Source organism: Ictalurus punctatus, chromosome 1 (assembly GCF_001660625.3).
Source record: "Ictalurus punctatus breed USDA103 chromosome 1, Coco_2.0, whole genome shotgun sequence".
Lineage (NCBI taxonomy): Eukaryota > Metazoa > Chordata > Actinopteri > Siluriformes > Ictaluridae > Ictalurus > Ictalurus punctatus.
The window spans coordinates 7,187,755-7,209,751 of record NC_030416.2 but is presented as its reverse complement, the minus strand read 5'-3'; the positions used below and the strand labels follow the sequence as shown (position 1 = coordinate 7,209,751).

At 37.0% G+C, this 21,997-nt stretch overlaps 2 protein-coding genes across 9 annotated transcripts; one reads left to right on the top strand and one right to left on the bottom strand.

Moving 5' to 3' along the window:
• Window positions 1-236: 236 nt before the first annotated feature.
• On the top strand, window positions 237-10,775 carry spaca6 (sperm acrosome associated 6). Of its 4 annotated transcripts, none has more exons than XM_017455365.3 (9): window positions 238-813; window positions 3,056-3,142; window positions 4,995-5,066; window positions 5,406-5,429; window positions 5,547-5,624; window positions 7,391-7,491; window positions 7,641-7,797; window positions 8,327-8,510; window positions 10,150-10,775. In XM_017455365.3, exons 1-9 carry the CDS (start codon window positions 591-593, stop codon window positions 10,331-10,333), a joined length of 1,110 nt encoding a protein of 369 aa, XP_017310854.2. In that variant the 5' UTR covers window positions 238-590; the 3' UTR covers window positions 10,334-10,775. The 4 variants fall into 4 exon arrangements, with proteins under 4 accessions (XP_053535950.1, XP_017310854.2, XP_017311163.1 ...); XM_017455674.3 differs by lacking the exon at window positions 238-813 and adding an exon at window positions 962-1,560; XM_017455596.3 differs by lacking the exon at window positions 238-813 and adding an exon at window positions 962-1,643.
• A 6,203-nt stretch (window positions 10,776-16,978) lies between these two features.
• On the bottom strand, window positions 16,979-21,707 carry LOC108265359 (uncharacterized). Of its 5 annotated transcripts, none has more exons than XR_008396364.1 (8): window positions 21,201-21,707; window positions 20,415-20,467; window positions 20,207-20,247; window positions 19,871-19,970; window positions 19,024-19,768; window positions 18,429-18,857; window positions 17,844-18,207; window positions 16,979-17,290 (listed from the first exon to the last, which is right to left on the bottom strand). XR_008396364.1 is itself a non-coding variant. In XM_053679963.1 (7 exons), exons 1-7 carry the CDS (start codon window positions 21,271-21,273, stop codon window positions 18,172-18,174), a joined length of 1,467 nt encoding a protein of 488 aa, XP_053535938.1. In that variant the 5' UTR covers window positions 21,274-21,707; the 3' UTR covers window positions 16,979-18,171. The 5 variants fall into 5 exon arrangements, 3 of the variants coding, with proteins under 3 accessions (XP_053535938.1, XP_053535941.1, XP_053535935.1); XR_008396365.1 differs by having other exon boundaries at window positions 16,979-17,909; window positions 18,011-18,207; XM_053679963.1 differs by having other exon boundaries at window positions 16,979-18,197.
• Window positions 21,708-21,997: the final 290 nt, after the last annotated feature.

Below are 21,997 nucleotides of genomic sequence, written 5' to 3'. Positions count from 1 at the left end.
TTATCTGCTAAAGACTTCCTTTTAGTGTTTGGCTAATATGTTATCAAATTCTAGTTTCCCAAAAAATGCATACACAGCTGCCACTAGAAGCACAAACCCTGACACATCTTTGTATGCCTCACTAGTACTCCCTGTGTCTCCTCTCCCCATCTTGGTTTGCAGAATAACAGGGAAAAAAAAAAAAAAAAAAAAAAAACAGTGCATTGTGAGAGGGTTCTGAGACAAAAGACATGGCTAGCTGAGAAAAGTAGATCAATGGATGTGTTCACCTTTCCTCTAGCTTCTGGCTGCTCTGTGTTAGTAAAGAAGCTGCATTGTATGATTTACACATCCAAAGCACTGAACAAATTTAACTTTGTTCTTCTGAACATTGTTCATTTTCCTTGTGGTTTTGTTCAAGTATATCAAACAATTTCCATGGGGTGTACTTATTTTTTCACATGACTGTATATGTGACTTAAGAGATTTTGAAGAAAAGTTTTCCTTGAGCATAATATCATTATTCTGCTGTATTCTCTCATCTGTAGTTTTTTTTTGCATTATGATTCAAAAAAAGGATTCTAAGAATTTCAAATCTAAACACACGACAAATGAGCATGATGTTTGGATTTGCAGTCAGGTTACTATTTTTAATGTCATTTGTTTGTATGGGACTAAGTTGTTACCAGTGCTTTATAGATCCAGATGACAGTGTCCGTCTGTGCTGGGGTCACATTCTCAGTGAATATAACATTCGTAATATAGATGCCTGTTTCAAAACTCTGGATAGAATATTCAACAACAATCCAAGCGTAATCAACGCAGCTAAAGTAGGTAAGACATTCAACCGACCTAAGAAGAACCGTGTTGGGGTAATACCAGAACTGCACAAATTAGAGTTCAGACTTCAGACTTAACTATGGACTGAACTTGTGATTTGTGTGTGCCGGCTGGAGTTTGCCAAAACAGGTGTGTCTTAATTATATACAAATTCATTGGCTCGAGCAAGGTTATAATCGTAAACGAAAACGAACGAAATAACGAAAACTAGGTGTGAAAAAACATGGTTGTTAACTGAAATCGAAATAAAAACGATAACTAACTAAAACTAAACTGTCTGCTTTCAAAAGTAACTAAAATAAAAATACAATTATAGAGTAAATGTCCTTAGTTTTCGTCTTTGTCGATGTCTTCCATGGAGCAAATATCTTTCAGAGTTGACATTTCCGACTGGGAACCCGGAAATTACGAAATTTCATATCAAATTGAACGCTGCATAGTCCATGCTCCTTGCCTGGCATCATGGCGGTACCAGAAATCGGAAGAAAGCGACTATTTGGGATTATTTTGAATATGACTGTGTGTCAGATAAAAGCAAGTGCCTTGCAGTGGAAGGTGGTGAAATATGTGGACAATTTATTAAAGGGAAAACCCCCACGAATTTGAAAGTACATTTGAGAAGCACGCACAAGGAGGCTAGCCTAGCTTAGCTTAATAAGGTAAAGGAGAACGCCACGCCCCCCTCCCCCGAAACAGAAGCTAACCACGGTACAGGGCTAGGCAGCGTGATGGAGACAACCGGTTAGTAAATACACAGGAACATCACAAGTGGGAGGAAGCGCTGGTTCATATGTTTATTGATACTGGGATGTCTACACAACTGTGTGAGTCGATTGCCTTCAAAAAGTTCACCACTTTACTCGAACAAAAGTTCAAAACACCTGGAGCTGCAAGAGTCAACAGCCTTATTGGGGGCTAAGATGGATACAGCAAAGCAGGAATTAAAAGAGATCATTAAGAATGCGAGGAAGCTGACAATATGTGTAGATGGTTGGAGCAAGAGAGGATTAACAGCATCTTTCATGGTTGTGTCAGGTTATTTGTGCCCATATGTACATTTTATGCACTGAGGTTATTGTTGAATACATATTTCTAAAACTGTATGATGTTTTTGTTGAGTTTTTATTACACAATACTATTTTCTGGCCTTGACAAATAACTCATATTACAAAAGACTAAAACTAATAAAAACTAAACTAAAACTAAGCATTTTCAAAAAAATATTTTAAACTAAACTAGCAAACCCACTTCAAAACTAATTAAAACTAAACTGAATTTGAAAACATATAAAGTCAAAACAAAATAAAAATAAAAACTAATGAAAAATGCTTAACTATAATAACCTTGGCAAGGACGAGTATTAAGTCCAGTGCTACTGTCTGATTTGTCAGTTTTTGAAATTCATGTTTTGTGCATAGAAATACATTAAAAACTATTGAATGCCATTTAGGGAAATACATAAGTATGGCAGTAATAATTCGAATTAATCATATCATCCCAGAAAGTCCACCGAATTTTGTTTGATTGTTCAGGGTTTATTTATTTATTTGTTTGTTTGTTTGTTTATTTATTTATTTGCTCTGCCTAGAGTATGTATTATATGTAATGTTCATGTCTACAGTATGTGTGTCTTGATACTGCAGAAAATCACTGTGGAAGAAAGCATCAGAACTCAGAAGGATGTTTGTTTGTTCAGGATTTTAATTTTTATTTTTTTGCACAGAGGGGATTGGACGACACCATCTAAATCAAAGACATATCTTGAGCACTAACAGTTTACACTTTCTGCCTCTTCACTTTTGTCATTGTGCAAAAAATATGCCAAGGAATATTTTTTAAACAAAGACAAATGTTCATTGATTAATAATATAACGACTAGGAGTAATCATACAGCAATATGCTGATAATATACTAGACTTTTGTCATGCTTAAAGACAAGTGCTTGTGTTTTAACACATTGATCTAGACACTACTGAAAAAGATACCTCAGCAGTCTCAGGCATCTCTACTCAGTAAAATCTGGCAACCTTGTAGTCATGAACAATGCACAGTTGATTTTATTAAGTTCAATGAGCCGCACAGGAAATCAACTTAATACATGCATAATCCCTCTCTAAATATATAGAACTAAGAACTGTTTGCAATCTGTTTACTTCAAATCACCAACTCTGACGATGACCCTTGGTGTTTACTTGCTTCACTGTCTCTTTGTGTGTTGGTTTGTTCTTTTTCTCAGGGAGAGGCTATGACTTGGTACTAAAGGAGATTTTGAGGGCTGAAATCATGCCTATTGTGGAAGAATTTGACCAGAATATGAATGATGGTATCAGCTATTACCAACTCTTGTTTCCAATTCTTTTAAACTGTTGCACACAATCTTATTTGAGCCAGACTTAAGCACTGATGAAATTCTACCCTCATCATTCAGTTTCATGTCCTCCATCAAATGAATAAATAAGTACATACATACACAAAAGTGAGTACACCCCTCATATTTTTGTAAATATTTGATTATATCTTTTCATGTGACAACACTGAAGAAATGACACTTTGCTACAATGTAAAGTAGAGTGTACAGCTTGTGTAACAGTGTAAATTTGCTGTCCCATCAAAATAACTCAACACACAGCCATTAATGTCTAAACCGCTGACAACAAAAGTGAGTACACCCCTAAGTGAAAATGTTCAAATTGGGCACAAAGTGTCAATATTTTGTGTGGCCACCATTATTTTCCAGCACTGCCTTAACCCTCTTGGGCATGGAGTTCACCAGAGCTTCACAGGTTGCCACTGGAGTCCTCTTCCACTCCTCCATGATGACATCACGGAGCTGGTGGATGTTAGAGACCTTGTGCTCCTCCACCTTCTGTTTGAGGATGCCCCACAGATGCTCAGTAGTGTTTAGGTCTGGAGACATGCGTGGCCAGTCCATCACCTTCACCCTCAGCTTCTTTAGCAAGGCAGTGGTCATCTTGGAGGTGTGTTTGGGGTCATTATCATGCTGGAATACTGCATACTGATCATGCTCTGCTTCAGTATGTCACAATACATGTTGGCATTCATGGTTCCCTCAATAAACTGTAGCTCCCCAGTGCCGGCAGCACTCATGCAGCCCCAGACCATGACACTCCCACCACCATGCTTGACTGTAGGCAAGACACACTTGTCTTTGTACTCCTCACCTGGTTGCCGCCACACATGCTTGACACCATCTGAACCAAATAAGTTTATCTTGGTCTCATCAGACCACAGGACATGGTTCCAGTAATCCATGTCCTTAGTCTGCTTGTCTTCAGCAGACTGTTTGCAGACTTTCTTGTGCATCATCTTTAGAAGAGGCTTCCTTCTGGGACGACAGCCATGCAGACCAGTTTGATACAGTGTGCGGTGTATGGTCTGAGCACTGACAAGCTGACCCCCCACCCTTTCAACCTCTGCAGCAATGTTGGCAGCACTCATACGTTTATTTCCCAAAGACAACCTCTGGATATGACTGAGCACGTGCACTCAACTTCTTTGGATGACCATGGCGAGGCCTGTTCTGAGTCGAACCTGTCCTGCTGTCTTTTCTTGGCCACCGTGCTGCAGCTCAGTGTCAGGGTCTTGGCAGTCTTCTTATAGCCTAGGCCATCTTCATGTAGAGCAACAATTCTTTTTTTCAGATCCTCAGAGAGTTCTTTGCCATGAGGTGCCATGTTGAACTTCCAGTGACCATTATGAGGGAGTGAGAGAGCGATCACACCAAATTTAACACACCTGCTCCCCATTCACACCTGAGACCTTGTAACTCTAACAAGTCACATGACACCGTGGAGGGAAAATGGTTAATTGGGCCCAATTTGGACATTTTCATTTAGGGGCGTACTCACTTTTGTTCCCAGCGGTTTAGACATTAATGGCTGTATGTTGAGTTATTTTCAGTGGACAGCAAATTTACACTGTTATACAAGCTGTACACTCACTACTTTACATTGTAGCAAAGTGTCATTTCTTTAGTGTTGTCACATGAAAAGATATAATCAAAAATTTCGAAAATGTGAGAGGTGTACTCACTTTTGTGAGATACTGTACAACATACATACATGTTCATTCACCACAGACATACAAATACATTCTATGACTTCCTGTCAAAAATGATACATAGCCCTATGTTTCTTTTTCCTCATATTTCTCAGACACAGTGTATGAAGAAAGGTTACAAGCTGCTGCAGACACTTTTATCATAATGGCTTCCGGTCTGCCTAGAGGTAAGACCAATTCCCTTTTCCCCTTTGTGTATATAATAATATAGGTCTAATGTGGTCATATTTATTAGTACTTCTTTTTGATTATTGCCTATGAGCAGTTCCATTTAGTACAAACATATTGTATATATACTGTATTTTTACCTTATATGAATAACCTGATTGACCTAAGCGTAATAATTCTTAAAATTCAGATTTACTTATGGAACACCACCTGCTGGTTACCCGCTCCTTTTTTCATACCTTCAGCTCTTTTCAAATGAGTGGGGCTCTTTTTAGACTTGTTTGAAGGTGTTGCATGTCTGTCTTTACCTGCGTACCTTTTTCTCATGCTTTTCACAGCTTCCGGATGTTTCCCCCCTTGTGGTAGGTGACAGTTCATCCAAACTCTCATTCTTTATGAAATATAATATTAATATTAGCACTTCTGTTAACACTCATGTTCATGTTCACAAACGTTTTATATTCCTGCAATTTTGTCAGGTTTTCAGGCTCAGGGCACTGTTTATAACTGCATGACTTGTCAGTATGACTCCTGTGAATTTCCCCTGGATTGCCCATGTGAGTCTCTTTTGCCTAGTATATCTTTTACATCCAGTGTGTGCATGCAGTTCAAAAGGATATAAAAGCTTAGGTCACGGTCATCAAACAGTAGTATTATGAATGCTTTTATGTATATGGTAATAAATGATATGAGGCATATAGGGCATAGGACAAAGAGGATATTACTTTATAATGCAATTTTAACACTGAAGTATATTCACATTTTAAGAGGCCAGCCAGAAGGCATAACACTGTCGGGTGGTTAATTACTGTTGTGATGTTACACATACTGGGAAAATAATCGTGTCATTCACCCTTAACTTACCCATATCACAAAATGTGTATGGATTTCTCTGATAATTCTTTCTGGATTAAGCAAGGTCTCATCTTTTGATAGTTGAAAGAACATGGGATGGCCCATGGCAGGATCTTGATTTTGTGGTCAGTAAACCATTTTGTGTTGATTTTGATGTATGTTTTGGATCATTGTCCTGTTGGAAGATCCAACCATGGCCCATTTGAAGCTTTCTGGCAGAGGCAGTCAGGTTTTCATTTAATATCTGTTGATATTAAAATATTGATATTTGATATCTGTTGATATTGAGTCCATGATGCCATGTTTCCTAACAAAATGTCCAGGTCGTCTGGCAGAAAAACAGCCCCAAAACATTAAAGAGCCATCCACCATATTTAACCGTGGGCATGAGGTACTTTTCCATATGGCTACCTCTCTGTGTGCGCCAAAACCACCTCTGGTGTTTATTGCCAAAAAGCACTATTTTGGTTTCATCTGACCATAGAACCCGATCCCATTTGAAGTTCCAGTAGTGTCTGGCAAGCTAAAGACGCTTGAGTTTGTTTTTGGATGAGAGTAGAGGCTTTTTTCTTGAAACCCTTCCAAACAACTTGTGATGATGTAGGTGACTTCGGATTGTAGTTTTGGAGACTTTCTGGCCCCGAGACGCACCTAACTTCTGCAATTCTCCAGCTGTGATCCTTGGAGATTTTTTGGCCACACGAACCGTCCTCTTCACAGTGCGTTGAGACGATATAGACACACGTTAATTCCAGGTTGATTCATAACATTTCCAGTTGAAAAATGTAACATGTCAATGGGAATATACTTCAAATATATTTTTCACGTGCCAATATTTGTTGCACACCTATACTTAACAAAGATTTATTTTTTTGATAAACCTGTGTTGTGTCTGCAAATGTTTGATATCCTGGAAATGTTTGAACAAAAGTTCACTAGGTTAAGCAATAAAGACACAGCATTTCACAATTTTTCACATATTTACCAAGGGTGACAATATTAGTGGAGGGCACTGTATGTGCACAATATTCCTTCATGTTTTGTGCATATACTATGCTACCTTTCTTGAAAACTGCAATTATATAACCATGCAATCATCCATTTGAAGCTTTTAAATCCCTACAATAAACCCAAGAGTTATTCCTTGGCCTTGGCACATTTTCATAGATAAAATTTGCATGCAGCCTTTAAGCCCTTGACTCCATGATGTGAGGTGACAGGCCTCCTCCTTTGCACTGTGGTTTTCATTTCCAGCCAGCACAGTTACAATTATTGTGAGGTGAATCATCCTCTTTACCACTCTCCCTAGAGGCTCTGCTTAAATATTATAATTACAGGAATGATATGCAGACAGAGTTGGTCCTTTTAATTCCTTCGTGGGAAGCTTTGTTGCAATGTGACAAGTTAAAAGCCCTGCCTAGAGTATGTACTATATGTGTAATATTTACGTCTGTGTGTGTCTTGGTAGTGCAAGAAATCACTGTGGAGGAAAACAACAGAACTCAGATTTGGTGTCATGTGCCATTTGTTTTACCAAGTGACATACAGATAGTTTGGAGGTATGCAGAGGTAAGGAAAGTTATATTATTATGAAATATACTGTTTATAAACCTCATCAATCCATGTATCAAGACTAACCAAGTCAAATAAGAGGGGTACAAAATTTTACATGTCTCTATGAAAACCTTCCTCATTTGACTACCAACTTGTCTTTTAAGATCAAGACACTGTTGGTGGATCAATTTGAGGAGGTGACCGTTGGCATGGATAAGCTATTCTCCATACCCTCGGCCCGACTGGAGCACTCGGGCACATATCAGTGTGAGATCTTTTCTCAGGAGCGTTCACTGGTCCGCATCTACTATCATCTTACAGGTTTGAATATTTGAACATTCCCAGTGTCTGTTTCACTTGCTTCCATTGTGGGTTGAAGCAAACTTAATCTGATCTTGATGTGCAATTTGTAAACGATTTGTTATTTTTAAACAACAAACATGAATATATATAATTTAATCAACACCCTAAAGGATTTTGGATATCTAAATAGGAGTTTGAGAGAAAGTTTGGGTTGTTTTCATACTATTCATGATTCTTATTCACTTACAGTTCTCTCATTCATTGCTCAGCAGCACTAATTTGAACATACAGTAATTAAGTTTGGACACATGAGTATCAGGTACCAAACTAAGGACTTAAGATATTTATGATATTTACTATGTCATATAGGAAAAGTAATACTACTAAACTCATGGTTAACAAGTTTTTGCAAGTGTTGAAGTTATGTCCAACATAGTTCAGTGGTTTCTATGGATTGCTATTTGAATGAGTGACCACATAAACTTTTACTCCAAATTAAAATTTACTCCAGCGCATATCTATCTCTTGTGTTCTCTTTCTCTACCAGTTGTTCCTAATGAGGTAGTTGGTCATGCAGAACTGCAGGATGTGTTTGATAAGGCTCTCCTACCTGCTGGAAAGTTTCAAATTTTGCCCTCTATACCTCCATTTTCACTGCTGAGGCTGCCTAGTCCAGAACTTCTCACCGTCTGTCTGACATCACTGCTTTTGCTGCTCTTCCTCACTCTAGGGTAATGCTAAGTCTAGCTATATCAGTGTGTTTGCCAGATTTGAACAGTGTGTACAGTAGTGTGACAGTGTGCTAAGAAAAGAAATTCTGAATAGTTATACCAAAGTGCAGCACAAGTCCTTATAGACAATAATCACCTCCCTTTTCAACTCTTGCTATGTTCTAAGTTATAATTAGTTGCATATTAGCTTAGCTGCATCAATTACAAACCTTTTCTGGATCATTCATTTGACATTTAGTACCTTTCATGTTCTTGAATTTATTTATCATTGTGTATTAGGGATGTCATGAGAACCGATACTTCGGTACCAAGTCGGTACCAACATTCTTAAAACGTGGCGGTACTTGTTTTTCTGCATTTCCGTTGGTATCGATTGTGACGAAAGTACCGAGGTTGCGATTCTTCCGGACCTGATGGGGGCAGCAAATGCACGCGCAAGTGTTTTAGTTGGTCCACAAGTGGTGAAGAAGAAGAGGAATGCCTACAAGCACACGGGAAAAAATACAAAAGATTAGCTTAGCTTAACAAGTTTAGCTTCGCCCAGACTTGTTGAGAGGAAAAGAGAGGAAAGCTAGTATTGGTTTCCGGTGTGCTATCGTTCATTTCAAACAAAGCGAGGAAACACCTGGAATTTGGCAAAGCACCTGAAAGATGGTCCTATATTATGTTTGTTTGAGGCAGCTGGCATTGTGGCCATGAAACCAGCTAACGTTATGCTCCATGTAATGTTTGCGATAGCCAGTTATTTCTTAACAATGCTAACGCATTGCAGTGTTATAAACTACCTCCTAATGGGCCTCCATTCATCACAATTCAGCCCGTGTCTTGTCAGCTAAATGTAGCCTAATGTCACTAATAATTATTCACATGTTCATGCTTTTAATAAATCTTTTTGGTCTGCCACCATATCAGTGAATTTAAACTAATGCTTGCATTCAGAGTATAAGTTGTGTGTGCGTGTGTGCGTTTAGGAGTGCACGTCCACTCATTATCAGACAGTGTTTGATAGCTAAAATACACCCCCCCCTCTCTCTCTTTGCCAGTATCAGCCAGAGAAGGATGTCCTCCAGGAGAGTTTTTTTTATTATTTTTAATTCTATACCACACCGTGGTATCGACTTTGGTATCGAGTATCATGTACTTTTGGTGGTATCGATACTGACTACTAGATTTTTGGTATCGTGACATCCCTATTGTGTATATTATAATATAATAGTGATTTGGTTGTACTACTAAACTATCTATCTATGTACTATTAAAATGAAAGTTTCATACATGTCTGCCCCTTGTATACAGTAAGATGTTTCAGTGTGCATCTAATTTATGTAATGGATATGCACACTTAATGTAGTGTTTACTTATGAGACATCTTTGTATCCACAAACCTTCTTTCCTGCAGTATATTATTACTTTTTTCTTTGTTGCCTTCTTGCTAAAGATTTATATTCCTAATCAGGAAAAATAAAGTGAGGCAGCAGCCTAGTGTTTGAAGATGTCATACCTCAGCTATCACATACTTTTCTCTATATATACACCTATTAATGTTGTATTCATCTATAATATTTGAAGTGAATACTTGTCAGTGATGACTACACTAAACTGCTATGACACAAACAAATCTGTCTCTCCTTCTCCTAAGGTTGCTGCTGAGGTGGTCTTCTAAGAAAATGGACAGTGAACCAGATCAAACACCTGAACCACACTGGAATAGATATGCATTTCAAATCATAGAACTAGAAGAAGTTACAGAAAATACTATTGAAATGGCCTGTAATAGTTTTAGTTCACCACTAGAGGATGTTAAAACCACGTGCCTAATGTAGGATTGGCTTCTGACATATCTGATAATAATCTGAATCTAAATTTAGTGACAAATTAATCTTCTTATCTAATTTGTACCATTTTGCAAAATGAGCCATATTAAATCCAAAGAGTTCTTCATTACCTTTTGTTTGCGAGTGAAATTACCTACAGTGCGCACTCAGGAAAAAAAGTTCCTTGTCCTCAGGTGCTACTTTCATCTTTTGTACCTTTTATCTTTTAATATGTAATATGTGTCCATGAAATCCAGTGAAGCTGGTTGAGATCTACTATATCAAACTTTTATTCATATATCAATATAGCAAACATTTATTCATATATAGAAAACTCTGTAGAACTGTGCTAATTTTTAAATTAAATCTTCATGTTTTTGCTTGTGAACCTATATGAATGTGATTTCTAGAAACCCAGAGAAGCTGAATAAATGAAATTTGTGTCAATGATAACTAGTTTGGTTGATTTTATAGTAATCCTCGTGATGCTAAACTTAGTCTGATATTACTCATAACATAGGCATGCCCCGTTAGAGTGGGATTGGTACATTAGTTTGGTTCACTGCATCTTAATGCCCATAGCAACACAACAGAAACACTCCTGTTATGCCAGCTAAACAGCATATCAAATTATACAAGAGAGAGAAATATGCAAGAGACTGAATACTCTTATGTCTTTCTTGGCTGTAGGTACAGTGGATGAGAACAATCATAAAAATCTACAGTTTGCATTTGTATTAATCCTAGACAAATAATAATGATTAATAAATGTAATAAATTGTATATAAAATAAATATAAGGAAGTGAAATATAGAAAATTAGTTAAATAAGGTAAATCATAATGAAATTAAATGAAATCCAATTCAATCCAATTTCTCTCATCAAATTCTGAAAGATTTTTCATGAGAGCAGGATGATAAAAACATCCATCAACCTATCTATGCCTATTTATCAGCCTATCAGCCTGATAAATACATTGATGAATATAAAAACCACAGAGAGGTGAAGTGAATAACACTGATTAACTTGTTACAGTGCCATGTGTCAAGGGGTGGGATATATTAGGCAGCAAGAGAACAGTCAGTTCTCTTGTGTTGGAATGTGTTGGAAGCAGGAAAAATCGGTAAGCATACGAATATGAGCGACTTTGACATCAGAAGGTGGCCTGATCTGATGAATCATGCTTTCTTTTACATCGTGTGGATGGTTGGGTGCATATGCGTCACTTACAGATGTGACCATAAAAAATGCATGTTTTTCATTCAGGATCAGGAAGCCTATCATGCAGAATGCCGCAGGACTAGTCAGACCAGTTTCTTAGAATGAAATACATTTGTTACACTTCTATCAAATTTCACATGGACTCAAGTGCTCCTGCATTTGGACCTCAGTGCCAAACTGAAACTTTAAATATAAATTTTATATATATATATATATTATTGTTGTTGTTATTATTATTAATAATTTTAAAAAACATATACAAACAAGTTATACACAAAATTAAGAAGCATTCAACAAACATTTGTATGTAAAACCAGACAACCAGAGGAAGAAGAGAGAATAATCATGTACATAAATATGAAGAGAATAATAATAATAATAATAATAATAAAATATATAGGACAAGGGTAAAGGATTAAATACCATACAATTCCTATAAGGAGGCAATGCCAGCAAGAGATAGATAATTAAAGATAAATGAAAGAAAATTGGTTAAACCTAATCAACAGAGTCATTACAAAAAAAAATCTTATAGTTTCAGAAATCTATAACAGTTTCTATTACTAGTTAAACAAAAAGACCTGAGCAGTGAGTCTACCGCAGTCAAAAAATGTGAAAGAGTAGGAAATGAGCCCATAAATTTTTGTTTATGGATAAAGAATTTGCCAAACAAAATAAAAAAGTTGAAAATATATTCTGTGCCAGGAGTGCTCCTTCTCTTACGTGGCTGTAATTAATTATCATAAATATCATCATGTAGGGCGTATGGTGGCTTAATGGTTGGGGGTTCAGCGAAGTTTTCCAACATATTCTAGCCTTTTACTTTGATTTTTTTTGATGAATCAAAAAAGCCGAGATGTCTGCAGATCATCTGATGAATGTAATCAAGGCTCATGCCTTTATACAACACTAAAACAATGATCTCATTAGGTGGGGTTTTCCAGTCTTTTCTTTTAGTCACTCTTCTGACGTCTGTTTCTTCCTTCATATCTTAACTATAATTGTGGCACGAGTTCAGCCAGCTTATTTTAAAAAAAAAAGAAAAAGGGTTTTATTAACACCATAGATTTCAACAATATATCTTAAGAAATCACAAATGTCAGATTGGCAAAAAGACACAGACTTAAGGGATACAGAGTACAGATTCAATGTCCCTTAACAAGTACAGAGGGTGAGGTTTCACTGAGAAATAACAGAGCAAGCCTAGAAGAAAAGGAAGCACTTTCTAAGTTTGCTAATTCCTCTCTCAGGTGAGGTGGCTGGTCACCTGTATGCATGTCTTCTCACACAAAACAGTTATCATATTGGCACATGACAGTAAAATTACATTGTAGTGATTGTTCGAAAACGTATATGTATTGAATAATAAATAGGTATATTGCACATGGTGTTGGTATTGCATGTGAGTGTAAAGTTAAAATCGAGTATAAATTTAGGTTTATAGGAAGGTGTGTATAGTCTTTCTAGCTGCCAGGAAAAAAACTGTTTTGGTGTCTGGAATTCTTGTCCTGATTAGTCTGTAGCACCTGCCAGAAGGTAGGAGTCTGAACAGGCTATGTGCAGCGTGTGAGAGGTGAATACGATTCTTCCAGCCTGTTTCCTGACACAGGATGTGTACAGGTCCTGGAGGGAGAACAGCTTGATCCTGATGATGCACTTTGCTGACCTTACTACCCTTTGAAGTCTATGTTTGTTCAATTGGGTGGCAGAGCTGAACCAGACATTAACTGTTGAGCACAGTATGGAGTTGTAGCCCTGTAGAATTGGCACAGCAGCTCCTTAGGCAGATTGTGCTTCCTCAGTTGGAGGAGAAAGTACATCCTCGTGCTTTATTGGTGATGGAGGCAATGTTCCTCTCCTACCTCAAGTCCTTGCAGATGGTAGTGCCTAGGAACTCGAAGGATTCAGTGCTGGACACAATGCAGCCGTGGCAGAGGAGTAAGTTCTTTTTTATAGTCCGCTGTCATCTCCACTGTCTTGCTGGTGTTTAGTTCCAGGTGTTTGTGTCTGAACCATAGGGACAGCTGGTCCACTTCCTGCCTGTATGTGGACTCATCACCATCCCAAATGAGGATGATGACTGTGTTGTCATTGGCAAATTTCAGGATATTGACAGATTAGTCCCCAGAAGTGCAATCACTTTTGTAGTTGTAGAAAAGAAGGGGGGAAGACATGCACTCCTGGGTGCTAAGGGTGCAGGTGTTGTATGTGATTTCCCCCAGTTTCACCTGCTGCTCTCTGTTGGTGAGGAAGTTTTTGATCCAGTTGCAGGTGGGTGTTGGAAGGGAGAGCTGGCTGAGTTGTGAAGGAATGATTGTATTACATGCTGAGCTGAAGTCCAGGAAAAGGATTCATGCATAGGTCCCTGGGTAGTCCCCCAGAATGTGGTCCAAGACAATGTTGACTGCATCTTCCACAGACCTATTTGAACTGAAGGCAAACTGGAAGGGATACAGCAGTGAGCCTGTGATGTCCTTCAGGTATGATAGCACCAGCCTCTCAAAACACTTCATTTACATTTACATGGGGGTTGAGTCATGTTTTGTGGTCAGTGCGAACATTTTCCCAATGTTTTGCTCTTATAGTCTTTTGCTGGGCAAGACAGGATATTAACTAGATGATTAACAGAGCCCACAATTAAGAGAGCTGTTGGTCTTTTAGTCACACAATCTGCTCAGTATTATGTTTGTTTCAGCTTGTCTATCCTTTCTTCCTGAACAATCTGATACAGAATCAATTTGTTTTATATGTCCCCAAACACACATTTTGACTAGCCCATGTAGTACACTTACATAATAGTCTGTAGACTCACCCACAGCTTGAGCATGCTATCTGAACTGATATCTTTCAGAAACAGTTCTGTAAGGCTTGTACACTTCTGTCATATGTATCAGCAGAAAGATATAGGAGATTATAAATAATTTTAATTTCACCCCAGATATGAGTAGCATACTGTACATTTTGAATGTGCTACTTCAGGCAACTTCTGACAAAGCACTTTTTTTGTAACCTGATTTTTTAAATATAGTTTATTGCAAATTTCTGATTTGAGTGCCCATTTAACATAACTCACCATCATAACTCCACTTTAACAGGAACAACTATACACCTCCTCATTTGTGCAGTTATCCAATCAGCCAATCATGTGCCAGAAGCACATGAAAGATCATGCAGATAGAGGTCAAGAGCTTCAGTTAATATTCACATCAAACATCAGAATGGGGAAAAAGTGTGATCTCTGTGACATTAAACGTTGCATGGCTATTGGTGTCAGATGTGCAACCCAAACTCAATGGAAAAAACAGGACCTTCTGACGCAAGCAATGAGAACAAGACAGGATGGGTGGGATGCATTCCTCAGAGGAGTAAAATACTGTATTTGTCATAATCCACCCACAATGAACGGACATATGTTTTCTTTTTCACCAATTCTATCCATTCATAAAGAGCTGCTTTAACGGTAATGGGGTGAGCTGTAAGTGTAAAACATATTAATAAACAAAAAACACAACAGCAAATCATGAAACAGAAAGTCAAAATCAATACCACACCAGTAAATTCATAAACTAAACAGCAGAACCAAAAACACAACAGCAAATGTGAAAACACAGCAAAATTAGAAATATCATTATTATAGTTTTTCTCAATTGCTTCAACATACATGAACATGCACCATTTTCTCAGAACCTACAACACAATCCCAAAACTCCTCACATCTGCTTCTATCCCTCAAGCAAATATTAAATCCAAAACCATACACTTTTGAATTTAAACTAAACTTTAGCACACACACACACACACACACACACACACACACACACTAACTTGCTAATGATGGTAAATATGGAACTTTTCAACATCTTACTACAGCCCTCAAAATACAATGTGGAATTATACAGGTACACTAAATGCTGCAAAACCAAGTTTCACTTTTTTATTTCCTCAAATTTACACTATACAAAAAGTACCATTGCACAACAAATATACATGTATATATAACCCACAAATAAATAAATAAATAAATAAAATACATTTTAAAGGGATAAAATATACCTTGGTGGCTGTCAATATACAGTATTTGTTTTGCAAACTGATTTTAAAGTATGCATATTTACAATTTGGCATACATACTTAAAATTCTAGTATGCATACTTATTTTTTTAAGTATGCATTTAAACTTTGTGTCCATACTTCATTTCTGTACTACTTAAAAAAATATATTATATATATATATATATATATATATATATATATATATATATATATATATATATATATATATGTATATGTATATGTGTGTGTGTGTGTGTGTGTGTGTGTGTGTGTGTGTGTGTGTATATATATATATATATATATATATATATATATATATATATATATATATATATATATATATATGTAAAATGCACACACATTTTGCATTATTACTTTTTAGTATTTGTACATGTTTTTACTTATTTGTACCTTCACATTTCTTTGCTTAAAGACTTCTATGTATCAATAAATTAGGTAACATTGCTTACTTAATTAATCCATATGGTAAGCTAGTTCAACTTTAGCTTGCTCCAGTTGTAAGTTGGCAAAATGGGTAGTGTTATTACTTCATGTTCAGGTTCAATGCTGAATTGTGGTCCCTTTTGCAGAGTTTCATGGTTCCTCCTGGGCCTGTGTGGGTTTCCTACAGGTTCTCCAGTTTTCTCCCTCTTGAAAACATGTCACTTAATGGTTTAGCTAAAAGTCTGACTTGTGAGACTACTGTGACTCTGACCAGGACAAATATTTAGATGATTGAATTAATTGTTTGTAAATTGTTTGAATAAATTGTTTTTGAGCCTAGCAATGCGCTGCAGTGGTCTGACACAACAGCCCCTCATGTTTTTAGCCTCTTGGAGAGGGGAAAGAAGTGACCGTGTCTCCACACACACACACACACACACACACACACACACACACACACACAGAGAGAGAGAGAGAGAGTGAAATTTAGGATTTTCCTTGATTTTAATCAGATTCAGATCCAAAGTAACTAGTAAATTGAGTAGTCTTCTCATCATATACTTTATTACTCTTACTCAAGTAATTATTTTTACTTTTACTTTCCACCACTAAGTCTTTACTGAACTGAACCTTCAACTGAACAGTTGCTCTATGAGGGTTTAGCGCTACCGAAAAGTTTTCAAAAACAAGAGACTGATAGAAAATTCAGAGACTCTATTTGCAGACCTCCATAAGGATGGCAGCACCAGCAACCTGATTTTTTACATGAATAAACCCCATGCATGGCACAGGGTCATAATTTCAAACCTTCCCTCTGCTGAAAGAAAAGGCATCTGTGGGGGTTTCCAGCTAAAAATAAAAAAATGAGGAAGATACAACTATCAGCATCAACATATAGAAGATGGGTAAACTGTAAATAAAAACAGAATGCAATGATTTGCAAATCTTAAACCCATATTTTATTCACAATAGAACGTAGAACACATATCACATGTTTAAACTGAGGAAATGTACAATTTTAAGGGAAAAATAGGTAATTTTCAATTTGATGGCAGCAACACGTCTCAAAAAAGATTATTTCAATTATTTTATTTTAACATTGCTGAAGTACAAAAAGTTGTTGAAGTTTCAGTAAGGCAAACCTCCTGTTTGTCTCTTACCCTGTTCATATCACACCTCCACTACCCAGTCTCGTCCTGACTGTTACTGGCTGACGACTTCATGAAAAATTACAACTGCAAATTACACCTGAAATTACAAGTGGAATAAGCAACCACAGCTGTTTTTTTTTTGTTTTTTTTTTAATTAAAGCATATAATTTGCATTCATTGTAATTAGCCATGTTAGCCATTGTGAAATATGATGCATTGAAATTACTGTATTGAAATAATTGCATTTTATATGAAAGGGCTCAGGAAGGGAGGTGGATATCAGCTAGGATGGCAGATAGAAACAGACAGAAGCTCATTGAGACATAAGAAGGGAGTGTTGGTCAGAGACGAACGAAAAACAAAGACTCTTTTTAAAAAAAGAAACCTTGTCCTCATAAAACCTTTTCCAGTAAAACAACTAACTGCGCATGCTCCACAAATTTAAGATAACATATAGATTTGAATAATTAATTGTGGCCAAAGAAGACTGGTCTTTTTTTTAATGAGAAAAGGTAAAACCCCACCTAAGATGAGTTTGCTGTGGAGAAAGGTATAAAAAGGGCTGTGTGTGGTTGCATAATTTAGACTTTCTGCAGACTGTCTCACTTTATTGTTTCAATAAAGTTTAATTACTTTTGACATCTACAAACCCTCTGTCTCTGAAGCTTTTTGTTAGGCTGGAAAGATTATTTCCCACGACAGTCCTCTTGGGGAGGCTACAATTTGGATACAAGAAAGAACAGTGTAAAAAGATAATGAATGGATGGTTCATTTATTTGCAATGATTTAATACGTCAGAATAATTTCAACATAGTACTGCTTTGTATCCAGCTGATTTTGCTGCAGCTTCTTCAACGTTGTAAGTTTCAGATGAACTGAGGTTCATCAAGGCGACTTCTGCTTCCAGAAGAACCCATTTCCATGCCAGTCAGAGAAAGTCTACGCTTGCCATCACTCTCTACATTTTGGTGAGACTGGTCAAAGATGCTCTGTTTGGCAAAGAGCTGGCAGATCCTCTTGGGGAGGTCACAATATGGATACAAGAGAGAACAGTGTGAAAAGATCATCAATGGATGGTTGATTTATTTGCCATGATTTAATACCTCAAAATAATTTCAACATAAATATAACAGAGGTATAGCAACACAAAATATTTCTGATTGACGAATTAATAATGTTTAAAAGGTTATAAACATGTTAAATCTTAGCTATGTATCCTAGGAAGATTCCCTTACCTGGCTGATCACTAGAAGGTGGTGAAGGGACAGGGCTAGCACATTCCTGGTGTCCAATCAGCTCAAGGCTTTGGGAAGTTATGTCAGAAGGAGTGTTTTCCTCAGAAGGAGCAGCCATGATTTGCTCAAGCTCAACATCTGATTTAGCCACAAGTCCTTCTTCTGCTACTTCATCAGATCTTGACATGTGGTCAACATTTTCCGTTGCAGAAGTAGCAGTGAGCTCAAGAACGCTTGTATCCGAATCGGAGTCAGATTTGATTCTTGAAGTCAGAGGGTCATCAAGGTGGCTCATGCTTCCAGAATCAGCCAAGATGCCCTCAACCTCATCTTTGGCCTTAACTTCAGGTCCAGAAGACTGGTCAAATACTGTGGAGAACGGGACTTTGGTAGATCTTCTTGGGGAGTCAGCTCTCTCTTTCACAATGTCTGCAATTTGGGCAAAAAATTGTATTTAGCTATGACTAATGTGATTTGCATTCATCACAATGGTAGTACAATGCAATGCTTTCTATAAGTAATAATACATCATTCATTTAAAAAATCTTATCTCACTATGAATATATGGCTATGTAACATAAGAAGATTCATTTACCTAATGTCTCACTGCCCTGAGTTGTCACACTAGACTCATCATCACTTCCTCTTGGCTCATGGACTGGACTCTGGTTGAAATCTGAGTCAGTGCTGGGAAGGATACTATCAAACACTGTATCAAACTCATGACTATAAAGAGAATCAATCATGCTAGGATCCCTTTCAGTGCAAACATCTGGTTTCAGTTGAGCAGTCAAGGAATCAAGCATGCTTTCAAAGACGCTGTCCACTATTTCTGTTACAGAATCGCATGCCGTGGGTGAGACTGTCTGAAATTTGTGTGACTGGCTTCTAAAAGTTTTTTTCACATGTTCTCTAACTTCTATCAGTGCATAACCAAGCACAGATGCCACACCATCACTGAAGCCAGGCATGAAAACATTGTTGCTCGATTGTTGTTCCGGGGAGATGTTCGTCTTATCTTCTGCTGTTTCGAAACTCACAGCATGCTGTTTCTCGTGAACCTGGGACACAGCTTTTGCTAGTATATCATCAATCTCACCCACAATGCGCAGAGCGAGCTGATTCTTGAACGATGTAGAGGTTATACAATCCAGGATAGCATCAGTAATGTTGGTTCTTAATTGAGGTTCTACCTCAATTGTAGCCTCAAGAGACTTACTCTTTACCTCTGTAGTACCTGTAAGTTCCTCAGGATTGCTGGTTGTTTTGCTTAACTTTTCCCCACACACCGGTGCTCTGGATGGGGGAAGACCAATCGGATCCATTCTGGGCGTTCTATGCTGTGGCATACACAAAAAAATAAACATATTTTTAAAAATCTAAATATACCTAATAATATATAAAGAGCGTCAACTAATAAAATCCTTTAATTATCTGTTTACCAGAACTTCCTCAGGTCGTGCAGTTTGCTGCAAGAAATCTTGGTTTGTAGGCCTGTTACTCGATTCTGGAGTGATCGTCATTGCTGCTTTTTCTCTTGTTCTTTAAGAAACAAACACATTCCGTTAAATTAAAACACACTTCTGATAAAAGTCTTTCCACACATTTTACTTTTTAAACATTTCACTTCTGTTCTCAGATCGTTTCCTATCAAAAGGTCAAAGAGTTTAATAACTCTACACTGGCATTCTCTGCTTCTCAGACTCAGCTTTCTGTTAGAAATGAAACACACTCATCATACTAATTGTCCTGTGTGTGAACAGGTGTAATGACTGTACCTGGACACTATGTCCATTTTACTACTCCTTAATCCCTGCATCTGTAAAAAAAATAAATAAATAAATAATTAAAAAAATAAACAAAAAAAAGGAAGAAGAAAGAAAATAAAAGAAAAACATGAACAAATTCTATTTTAACACTGATTGCTATGTAGTCATGCATTTCAAATACTAAAAGTGTATGGATGGTTAAAAAAAACTTCCTCACAGCTTGATGCTGAGGTGTCTTTTTGTGATTCCTCCTCATTTTTGAAAATCGTTCTGTCGTGCAGAAACAAGTCTGTGAGTAGAATCACATCACACCGATTTAAAGCAAAATAAACAGACTTAAACAAATTCAGTTGCTATTTAAAGACATGTAAGAGATTTTGTTTGAATTTCGGTTAATCATACAAGTAAATGAGCATCGTTATCTAACCTTTCTTTTAGAGGTTCTTGTTTTGCTACAAATATCTTTACTGGTTCAGCTTTATTACTGACGCACACTAACTCATGGAATATTATCTTTAGTAATTAAAAAGATAGCCATGTTCCCATTGAGTGAAACAGCTGACATTACCATATAATAAAATTAATAATTTGTGGATCAGATTTCACTGCCATGGCTCAGTACACTCAGTTAAAAGCATACCAATAAAAAGAAACAGAAAAAATGGAGCTCTGTAGTATCAGGTCTTCTGCATTTGTCCTGTCTTTTATCTGTGGTTTTGCCTTTTAATGTTTTTATTTCTTGTTTTTACATTATTTTAATTTTCTCTTTTTATCTCACTTTATATCTCTTTTATGTCACTCTTTAGATTTAGCCAAGATGATGTACAGTACTTTGCTTGACACTCATTGTCTATTAAATCTGAGATATATACAGTATATAAATACATTTGACTTGACTAACTTATCAAAAGATAGATTTTTGATTTTTTTTTTTTTTGCATTATTACAGAAAGACAGTTGTACAAGAAGCTTAGTTAAAGTGAAGATATTAGTAGAGCCATACCTCTCAGTGATCTGTCTGTAGAAACCAAAGACCACTTCAGCTGAGTGGAATGTTTTATTGCTGGCTGAGCCATGACGTCACAGTGTTGTCAAGGTTACAGAATTAGAATAAACCGAATAAAGTGAAAAATCTTGTCTGAGGTGCGTGTAGGGACGTTACCGTGTTCATAAAACTCACTCAAAATCTGGAGACGGATTTCTACATCCTACAAATCACCTGATCATGAACAACACGGAGTCGGAGTGTAAATGATGATGTAATTATAGATCGTAACGTGATCCTGATGGATTAATCTTATTTCCCCCCATGACCAATAACTTATAGAGGATTTCCAAGTGAACTTAAAGTCCAGACCATGCTCAAACGGTGAAAGTTACTATTGATGTTCAGGTTCCACTTATTAACTTTATTCTATAATGTGATGAGCTTTCAGTATGGGAACGCCTTGCGCGCGTGACCGGTATCTGAAGCTTGTGTAAAATCATGCCTCTACTTATAGGCCTGACATGATCAGGTGACGTAGGAATTAAGCGCAAGGCAGGATATATATATATATATATATATATATATATATATATATATATATATATATATATATATGGCACCTGTGAACCACGCTGCCAGCCTTATTATCTTCAGCGAGACTGCATGTGTGTTGTTTGTGTGACAAAAACGCTTCATTTCTACTCGGTATTTTCTCAAAATCTCTTAACTTTTCTATCATTTCATAGAGGAAAAGAGGGGTAAGCGACTCGCGCTCTTCAAGAAAAAAAAACGAAAGAAGCCGAAGCGAGTCG